At 32.4% G+C, this 11,390-nt stretch overlaps 1 protein-coding gene across 1 annotated transcript in view; it reads left to right on the forward strand.

Moving 5' to 3' along the window:
* The window catches only part of LOC106764737 (trafficking protein particle complex II-specific subunit 130 homolog), a 30,561-nt gene extending 27,855 nt beyond the window's left edge, over positions 1–2,706 (forward strand). The window contains exons 20-21 of the mRNA XM_014649094.2: positions 1,985–2,075; positions 2,199–2,706. Of these exons, the coding sequence (XP_014504580.1) occupies positions 1,985–2,075; positions 2,199–2,380 (273 nt within the window). The 3' untranslated portion in view covers positions 2,381–2,706. The remainder of the gene's footprint in view (positions 1–1,984; positions 2,076–2,198) is intronic.
* Positions 2,707–11,390: the final 8,684 nt, after the last annotated feature.

Genomic DNA, 11,390 nt, shown 5'->3' on the forward strand with positions numbered 1-11,390 from the left:
TATATATATATATATATATATATATATATATATATGTATGTATGTATGTATTCACACACACATACATTGATTACATAATTTAGGAGACAAGCACAACTAATCTTAGGAAACAAATCCTTGAGATTTTGGGATTGATGTGCTGGTAATAAAACCAAGATACAACCAATGTACAGAATTAAAACCAATAGGAATAATGTATCTTTGACAGAATAAAATCTAAAATTTCCTAAAATGTTCCGAAACTCCTTCTCAAGCTAGTGAATAAGTGCTCTCCATTCGCAGCTTAGATATAATTTTCTCAAAGTTACTGCTACTTAGCCCCTTGGTAAGTATGTCTGCAAGCTTTCCTTGAGTAGACACATTGGGTGCAAATCAAGCCACTATCAAGCTTTTCTTTGATAGAATGTTTGTCTACTTCAATGTATTTAGTTTTATCATATTGTACAAGGTTATGAGTTATGCTCATTGCAGATTTATTGTCACAATATAATCCCATAGGTTCATCCTATTTTATCTTCAAATCTTCTAATATAATCTTCAGCCATAACAATTCACATTCCTTGTGTCATTGCTCAAAATTCTGCTTTGACACTAGATCTAACTACCACATTTCGAGTTTTACTCTTTTAAGTGACTAGGTTTTTACCAAGGAAAGTGCAATATCTATTAGTTAAACTCCTATCCATAATTAAACCTGCATAATCAGCATCATTATGTCTCAAGAATGACATTCTTGTTTTATTTTTTGAACAAAATTCCTCTTTTTGGTATCTTTTAAATATCAAGCAATTCTAAGAGTGCTTCCTTTGGTTTATGTATAAATTGATTGACTAGATAGCAAAAGAAAAATCTGATCTAGTGTGAGATAGATAAATAAGTCTCCCAAGTCTTTTGTACATTTCTTTATCTATAACATCATCATCCTTTGCACTTCCCAACTTTGTATTTAGATCAATAGGGGTACTTGCTGGTTTGTAGGTTGTTTTACCTCTATCCTATAGCTAGTTAGTAATGTATTTTTGCTGAGGTATGAAGATCCCTTTCTTGGAATGGGCTACCTCAATTCCCATTTTCAGTAACAATGATATCATCCACATAGACCAATAGAAGTATTACTCCCCTTGAATTAGAATGCTTGACAAATAAAGTGTGGTTCCCTTGATTCTGTTTGTTTTTAAGGCCCATCAACTTTGGTGGATCTTTCAAACCATTCTTTAGTTGACTGTTTCTACCTGTATAGTGTTTTTCTCACCTTGCGGCCTTAATCTACCCTATATACCCAGGTGTTAACTCCATGCATATTTCTTCTTCAAAATCGCCATATAGGAATCTATTCTTACTTGCAATCATGATTTGTTGTCAAAGACAAAATTACTCTGATTGTGTTCATGGAGTCATCTTCGTCCCATGACTTGAATGTAGGATCAACTTCAGCAGGAGCATCATTGGTTAAATAGCTAGTCTTTCCTTTTCCTTTCAAAATGGTCTTAATGAGTTGAAACCATTTTAAATAACTTTTTTTATTTGACGTGTAGAAATAAAAAGAGAGGCATAGGTGAATTCATAATGTGTATTAAGTACATCGGGTTATGGATTTATAAATAGGAAAATACAAAGAGATGGCTTAAGCATGTTATATCTAACACTTCTCCTCAAACTGATGCATATAAATCATGTGTCAAATTTGTTACAAATATAATCAATTTTAAGTTCTTGTAATGATTTAGGAAACACATCTTCCCAATGTAGTATTATATTTCACCTCTTCCTATTACTCTATCAACAATGCATGGTTATTCTTATAGAATGATGTCAACATGCTGTATGCTTTTATTTGGAGAAACAGGAGAGGAAACTTTTGTTAAATATATGATATCTGAATTTGGATAAAGACTGAGATATTGGGCGATAATACTGAGATTATTGGGCGATCTTCAACTCTTAATGTATTCTGATTGATGCCATTTGTTTTTAATTCTGACAGGATGAGTTGCTATATGAGGTAAAGGCAAATTCTGGAAATTGGATGATAGCCGGGAGGAAAAGAGGATACGCATCTCTGTCCGCAGAACAAGGTACTTGAATCCATTGACTGTTTAGAAAATTATTGTTTTCAGTAACAGATATTTTCCAGTGTTGAATGACTTGCGATGTGCTATGCCTTTGTTGATATATGGATTTCGTTCTGCTCATGACAGGCGCAAGAATTATTATCTCAGTATTATGCATGCCACTGGTGGCTGGTTATGTTCGCCCTCCCCTACTAGGGTTGCCAGATGTTGACGAGGCAAATATAAGCTGCAAGCCTGCTGGACCACATCTGGTTTGTGTTTTGCCTCCGCCTCTCAGTTCTTCATTCTGCATTCCAGTTAATTCATGAGTTTTCACTATCCGATACTAAGTTTGATTGAGTTTGTGTTCTATAGGAATTTAGGATGTTTGAGAAATTTTTATTTCCGTAAAGTAGGAAGTGTAACTTTGTGCCTGGTAATTCCATTGCATGAAAAATCTCTATAGTTGGATTTGTGTTGCCTTTAGCCTGCATGCAGTTTCGAAAGTTTGAGCAGCAGCAACCCTGGCGCATGTATAGTAGAATTTTGTGCTCTTGTACGATAGACAGATACACGGATCATAACATTCTTTTGTCTCATTATTATACACAAAATTATAAAAGTTGGTAGGAACCACCATATTCAATTTTCATCATTTTGCTTCCTTAGAATCGAACATTTTCCTCATTCCCTCCATCCCCTAAATTTCTCCCATCTCATTAATCAATTAGCATATAATTAAATTTGTTTCATCCCATTGAACTAATTGAACATACTATGCTTTCATGATTGCTTCATGATGGGTTCTCTGTTTTTCAGTATCATGTCACTGATTTAACATCAATATTACTTGTATAATATATGTGAAATTTTAGATGTGTAACTGTAAGAATTTCACTTTTTTTTTGCTGTGTTAGGTGTTGACTTTTATAACTATGCATGTAATTCAGTTATTAAATTTTTTAAAATAGAAAGTTTCACGCATTTTATCATCTGATATTTATTTCAGTTGTCTACGTAGGACGTTTTTACATGATACTAAATAAACAAATGTATTTATGATAATCAAATATGCAATACCGTTTAAATTGATTTTGATTTTCAGTTCATTTTAAGATGTTTTTTAGAGTTTGATATTGAATCGAATATTAATTCTTAATTGCGGATGTATGCAATTCTTTCTTTGGTAACTAACAAGCTTTGCATTTCTAATTATTAGATACTGATCCCAATCGCCAAATTTAATTATTTAACTATAAATTTCTTAAATTTAATGCAATAAATACAACAATGTTTTATTTATGTTTTTATATAATTAAAATGTTAATTTATGTAGTTTAAATACGATAAATTAACAAATATTTATGGAAAAGTATCAATATTTTTCATCATCTGAATTTTAGCATTTTTAAAAATCTTCCATCTTGAAATCAACTCTGTTGCGTTTACCAATATCAGAGAATACGTTCTTAGTTCATTCGTATTTCCCCTAACTTTCTATTCATCAAACGATTTCCATAATTTTATTTTCAACAGTCTACGCAGGCTAAAATTTGATTTGGAAGGGCTTATAAAATTTTCTCTGAAAAGATTCAAACAATAAATGGCAATTGCTTCTTCTATCTCATCAAATTTCTTCTTCCAAAAAAAAGAAATCAAAATTGTTTTATTATATATTCCGAAAAATAAGTTCCAGAAATGATGGGGTGTAGAAAGTATTGCCACAATAAATCACTATGTTTGATGTTCGGTTGCATGAAGGTAAGGGTAAAAGGGACTCTTTGTTTGGTTTTCCGTTAGATAAGAGGATTTGTTTGTTTTTTTTTTTTGTTACACATTTTTCTTTTCAATTTTAGTTTTTAATTAATTTTTCATTTTAACTTTTTGAATAATTATTAACCTAAATTGAACTATTTTATAAATTAAAATTATTATTTTATTTTTTATCTTTTTTAATAACTATTTTTTAAAATTTAAATAATTATTTATAATAAAAAATATTTAATAAAAAATATATAAATTATTTATTTTTATACAAATAATTACTTATAATAAAAAATTATTTAATAATATTTTTTCTTATAACAAATAAAAATAAATACGCGTAATGCTTCCACTAGTTTGAATGAAACAGAAAAGAGTTCTACAAAAAATATTTATGTTTACTTGTAATTTTAGTTGTTTTAGGGAATTCGCAATTTTGGTTCCCAGATTTTTTTTTACACAATTTTAATCTTTATCTTTTACAAAATCTGCAGTTTTGTTTCTTAATCTATTTTTCTCAATTATAGTCTTTTTTAATTCTCCGTAGTTTCATTTAGTTTTATTTTTAGAACATTTAATTATGCAGACGAAACAAAGATTTGTTTTATGCTTATCAAATAAACTTTTTCTTACTTTTGGGTAAATAATGACCTGTATTTTCTAAACATTTAACAGATGAACTTAATATAAGCGACAAATCTATGTAATGTCCCTTTAAAAACTTGAGCTTGATTGATTCCTTGGCGTAAATATATGCCCTTATATCTTTTTATTTTCTGATTCGTGCTGTCATACTCATGATTTGTGTTCCATAACCATGTGAGAGCAAGTTGCATTCAAAATATGTTAATTCAGATTAATTTTTTGCATTATAACAAGCTTCCCATTGATCACTAACAAGACAATTATTTTTAACAGTGATCTTCATATTTTTTTTGCAAAATTGATATTTGGAAACCGTTTTTTGACACCAATTTGATACTATACACGTGACAAAGTGTCATTGGGTGTTTTTAATTAAAAAAATTAAATGATTTTAGTTCTGAACCAAGGGCAAAGATGGAAGTAGAAAAATCAATTTTTCACTTTCGTGGTTTCCTCTTTCTCTCGCGATCTCTCTCGTTCTGATGAAACAGGCCTCCTCTCGCTCTCGTCTCTCAGTTGTCGCCTCGCCTCGCCTCTCGCCTCTCGCTGTCGTCTCCACTCGCTGTTGTTGCCAACTTCAACCATTTCCTTGTGTCTTCAACCATTGTTGTGCCCCTGTCTGCGTTGAAGCCCTAAGTTTCGTTGTTGAAGCGTTGAAGCCCTTAGTTTTGGCGTTGAAGACCTTTCCCTTGAGTTCATTAGTGGCGGTGTCATCTGTTGTAGTTTTTGAGTTCCCTTTCTGTGTGCTTCGTGCTCTTTGTCGCTTTGCTCTTCATGTCGTGGTGCGTATCGACTACGTTGATTTTGGTAAATGGGAACTAGACCATATCTCAGGATGTTCTCCATTAACGTTTTGTTCATTCGCGAACCCTAACGATGTTCAAATACTATGTTTATTTCGCGTAGGTCCAATAGCATCCCGAAAACCAAGTGTAAGATTGATTGTAAATTTTCTGCACATTTCGTATGGGTGATGTTTTGGTTTATAATATTTATGATATTTTTTTAATGATTTGTAGTGGCGCCTGCGTGTCTCGATGCAATCAGCTACCCTTATTGAAATGAATAGTTTATTGAAAAACACTCATGTAGAGCGTATTAGGATGATACCATTTCATTGGTGCGTACAAATTTTAAAACCTGTAGAAGTGAATTTGAAATTGTTGAAGCGTATGGTTAAAAGGTGGGTTGGGAGTGATGTGAGTTTTAGGGTTAGTCAACAACTTGTTCCTTTTACTACTTTAGATGTAGGTATGGCTACCGGTTTAGGTTTGGGTGGTCTAGATGTTCCTCTAGATGAGTGTGTAGTTGGATCCGTTGGTGAGATATTTAATCCGAAGACCACTACCAAATAGGATTTGATTGATATGTTTCATTTGATTGTGAATGATGAGGAAGTACATGTTGACGTAGTGTTTAGGTTGTACATTTTAGTATGTTTAGTAACCTTTTTTTTGCCTAGGAAATCTAAATATGTCGCAAACATGCCTTATGCTGTTTTAGACAACTTAGACAGTTTGTGTTTGTATGATTGGTTTTCATATGTACATAAACACCTTGTACAAAGCTTAAATAACTCAAAGAAGAAGATTATGTCGGGACGAATCAAGAAGTCCCTTAGTCTTAGTGGGAACTTCGCTGTGTTGCAGGTAACATGATTTACTGAATAATGTTTTTTTAAAGCATTTTAGAATTTGGCTAACTGTTTGATTTTGATAATTAAAGGCATGGGCGGTGGAAAGTTTGTCTTTGCACCGTCACACAACTCACAGGAGGTTCCCCCGCATTTGGCGTTGGTACCCATTTACCCCAAAGAAAAAAACAATTAAAAAAATATTTAAGACCGGAGATGTAAGTCTTTGAAAGTTTGTTTAAACTATTTGATGGATATATTTGACTAATGTTGATGTTTGTGTTTGTTACTGTTACATCTTCATTGGTATGTAAGTCCAAAGGATCGTCATAATGCTGAACTTCGTATTGCATTGGGAATGGATGACATTGGGTTAGGTCAAGGTGAAGAATCAAAGGCTGAACCATCCAGGATTCAGGAATCAGATGACGAAAGCACCGACACGCCACATGGCTAGAAGGTGCTGATGCGATATTGAAGAAGACAAATTCTGAAATAGCGTCATTGCATGGCCACATTTCAAGGCTAACGAAGGAGTTAATGGACATTCGTGAATTTCTAATGCATAACGAAGAAACTTCATTTTGTGATCCTGGAGAAGGAGTTGGTGCAAGTGACGAAAATGTCGACGGTGGAGATGATGACCACCCTTTAGGGGATGAAGAACCAACAGCTAAAGATGACGAAGCTAGAACATCTGAGCATCGTCCTGATTATATTGATGTTGATGATGGACAAGACGATGTTTCTGAAGGATTGATACCTATGGTAGTTCCCCCTCTCCGTAGTTATGCTGGTTATCCTACCGCCGCCGACGTTGACGTTAACCGACTGTACCATGCAGTAAGCCATAGGGACAAAAACAAAAGAAATAGGTAATTGTTTTGAATTTCATACTTTTATTATGATAAACGAATGTGTGTCAATTAAAAACATTTGATTATTTTCAGAGTTGTGTGTGAAATAATGGGAGAGTTCTTGGACACAATTTCTATGCAAACTTTAGCACCACGTATATATGTAGATAACATGGTAAGTTTTATGTTACATTTGTTAATCATTATTTATCTTCTTTTTTTGTTCATCGAAGGTTGAGCGGTGTTGTATTTTGTAGGTGGTGTTATTCGCATCAACAATGTTTATGCACAACCAGAGAAAGTTGACTGGTGTTGTGAAGAGGCTTCATTTCAATTCCATATACGCGGTAGATTTCTATTTATTTGATATGATGATCTTTGTAGAAATAATGTGCAATGCCTTGATGCATTAGAAATTGTTGATAAGGCCATATTCTCGGTGACTTTAGGAGATGACGTCTTGAAAATCAACATGTGTACTCCCTTCGTAGTTACACGACCTATATGAGGTCTGATCTATTTGGTCTTGGAGACATTCCCACTGTTGACTTTGTGAGTTAGTTTAATATGTAATTATTATGTTCCGCAAATGTTGATTGTTCAAGTATTGACATGTGTTTTTGTTTGTTTATAGCTGTTTATGCCCTTTATCCATGATGAGCACTAGTGGTGTTATGCAGTAAAAATTAGCACATTAGAACTATATGCCATTGACTCAATGGGCAAGGGTGTTAGAGATAGGAAACGAATTGACAAATTTGTGGTATGATATGATAGTTAATTTTTTGGAACAATTTTGTTGATGTGATTTAATGATGTTTTAATGAACTTGTTAATGAATATCTTTGGTAGGGTGAAAACATGGCCAAATGCTTTTGCATGTTGTACAATAGACCCGAAGGGAGTATAGGTCCATTGTCCGTTAAACAATCAAATATCCTAATCCAACCGAACTTGTAAGTTGTTTTAATAATTCTATTCAAATATTTGGATATTTTATTATTGTTTGTTGTAATAACTGATAAATGTTTTGGTTGTATTATTTAAGATATGATTGTGGAGCTATCATGTTAAAAGCCATGGAAATTTGGGATGGAGAGGATAAATACAACGGGAAGAGCATGCCAGAGTACACGAATGTAAGTATCAATTTCATTGTTAGCAATATTTGATGATTTTGTTAATTATATCTAAAGTTTACACCTATTTTTTTTCAAGAGGAGTTGAGTCAAATTAGAAAGAACTATGTCAAACATTGGATCCTAGACAACGAGAAAACTAAAATATTCGATGCGCTAGATGAATATGGGTTCTTGTAGGATTTGATGGATATGTACAAATGATAAATGTATTCATTTTATATGTATTTAGACCAACACTGATATATGTATTCATCTTCTATTGTAATAAGTAATGATTGTTACAAACAATGATAAATGTATACCAATTCTTATTTGAACCCCATACGATTATCCAATCAATATTACTTACAATGTCTACGTATTTATCTCAAATGTATACCAATGTGAATTCTTGTTTGTATATTGATCATATTGAGCAACTTAAGTGAATTGGTGTGAGTTGTGGTTCAGAAAAGACTCTGATAAACGTTTACAGGCGCGAGTGAAGTAAAGAATTTGTACACAAAGTAAAACTGAAGGAGCCAATTTTTATAACACAGGGGACCAATTTTGATTTCAGGGATTTTTTCCAATGAGTCCAATGCATGTTGGTGGAAATTGTTGGTAAACTGTGTTGAGAGTGTTAGAGGTCATCTTTGGGCACCCAAGGGTGAAGGAATTGAGCCATGTTAGTGATTTGAGCAACCTAAGTGGATTGGAGTGAGTTGTGGTTGAAAAAAGGCCCTAGTAATCGTTTACAGGCCAGTGTAAACGTTTACGCGAGTGAATTTGAGAATTTGTACAGAAAGTTCACCTGAAGGAGCCAATTTTTATAACACAAGGGACCAAATATGATTTGTGTGATTTTTGCCATCAGTCCAATGCATGTTGGTGGGAATTATTAGTAAACTGTGTTGAGAGTGTTGGAGGTCATGTTTGGGCACCCAAGGCTGAAGGAATTGAGCCATGTTAGTGATTTGAGCAAGTTAAGTGAAAAAAAGGCCCTGGTAATAATTTACAGGCCAGTGTAAACGTTAACGTGAGTGGATTTGAGAATTTGTACAGAAAGTTCAACTGAAGGAGCCAATTTTTATAACATAGGAGACCAAATTTGATTTGGGTGATTTTTTGCCATGAGTCCAATGCATGTTGGTGGAAATTGTTGGTAAAGTGTGTTGAGAGTGTTGAAGGTCATGTTTAGGCACCCAAGGCTGAAGGAATTGAGCCATGTTAGTGATTTGAGCAAGTTAAGTGAAAAAAGGCCCTGGTCATCGTTGACAGGCCAGTGTAAACGTTTATGCGAGTGGAATACAGAATCACTACAAGAAAAAAGGTTATTATCTATAGCCCAAATCCGTATATAAGGCCCAAAATCCGTATATAATTTTTGGTTATATACGGATTATATACGGACAAGAATCCGTATATAATACTGTCGTAGCTAATGTTACATACGGATAATCCGTATATAATATCCATATATAAATTATATACGGATAATCCGTATGTAATATCCGTATATAATTCTATACAAAAAATCCGTATATAATATCTGTATATAATTTACATACGAAAGATCCGTATGTAATTATATAAATTTATAAAAAAAAATTATAAAAAAATTCGTACATATATCTTTACAAAAAATTTCCTACATATACCTAAACAAAAAAAGTTAGCTTGAAAGCTGCACACTTTATATATATTATCAACAACCAACAATATTCATACATAAAGAATTTACATAAAGGATTTAGTATCTTATAAAATCCAAATCTCTAATTATGTACAAGCCAAAGATTTCCAAAGATAAATAAATAAAACCTAGAGTACCAAAGTAACGGGAAACCATTATACATGTATAGACACTTTAGAAGCTTAACTATAATGAAAAGTTATGTACTTGTAGGTGTCACCCAATTAGACATGTATAGACACTTTGGCAAAACTTCTTTTAAGCATGTCCTCTACCTGCAACCCAAAATCACCCAATTAGACAATAATAAGAGTTCAAATTTCCAACATAAAATGAAACTACTTGTAAAATTGGTGATAGATGAAGCTGACATTTCACATTCATTCTAAATAATTTTGATTGTCAAAGTTTTCCATTTTGCTCCATAATCAGAGCTTATAACCAACGACCTCATAATAATTCATCTAAGCTTAATTTTCACATTAAAAAAATACTATATTGGACTTCTAGTTTTTAATGTACCTAACCCTTTTGTATTTTATATACCAATAAAAAGAACTAAATAATACCTTCACTGCCGCACGTTTGAGTTGTATTAATGATTTAAAATGTGATTTAGGAGAAATCAATTAAAAACCCAAAATTTCAAAACAGAGCATATTATATATAATTTCTTTACAGTAACAACAACAAAAACAATTTATTGTAAAAGGAACTAACTACCAAGTTATGAATAAGAGTATAAGATATAATCAATGCTCAATAAATTGATGAAAATCAATGTGTAGCTAAGATAACACATATAATGCAAAAGTACTTTTGGAACTACTGTAAGGGATAAAGACTTATTAAATAATTAAATTCTAACAATTACATTCATCCCAAGCCAATATCTGCATTCATTTTTAGAAAGGCATTCTCCCTTTAAGTATTAAAACTAGTTATTGATTTTTGTAACTGAAACAGAGAAATAAATATTACGAAATTCAAAGAAAGACATTAATATAATTATATACCTGTTAGCCTTTGAGTCACTTTGGCACTTAACTATGTTCAATGCAACCATTAAAAGTACATAATCTATATTAACCATGAGATGATGGCCTTTAAATAAGTGAAATGAACAAAACAGATATGTGATAAATGCTCACCCCCATTTGATACCACTTCTAACCGTATGAGAATCCAGTTGTTTGAAAACATATGGATCACTTGTTCCCTGGATGACACCAAAATAACAAATATAAATAATTAATAGAAATTATAGAGCAATAACCAGTTGTATGAATTAACTAAAAAATTGGGAACAATAGGGATGACTGTCAGATACAAGTCGAACTAAAATGTAGTACACATTTCATATCATTGGAGAACTATAATTAGGGCGGTAATTTAAAAGAAATAAAATAACCAACNCAAAGATCCATGGNAGTTAAATTGAACCCTTTTTTCAACTTTATAAAGAGTTGNCCATCATAAATTTCATGAATAAATTCCCTGTAGATACCCAAAATAATGTTNTTAAACATGCTATTATTCTAAGGAAATCTTGTGAAAATACTACTACTACCACAACAACAACAAGCCTTATTTGATTAGATAAGGGCAACATAGGATCAACTT

Source organism: Vigna radiata, chromosome 6, assembly GCF_000741045.1.
Source record: "Vigna radiata var. radiata cultivar VC1973A chromosome 6, Vradiata_ver6, whole genome shotgun sequence".
Taxonomy (NCBI): domain Eukaryota; kingdom Viridiplantae; phylum Streptophyta; class Magnoliopsida; order Fabales; family Fabaceae; genus Vigna; species Vigna radiata.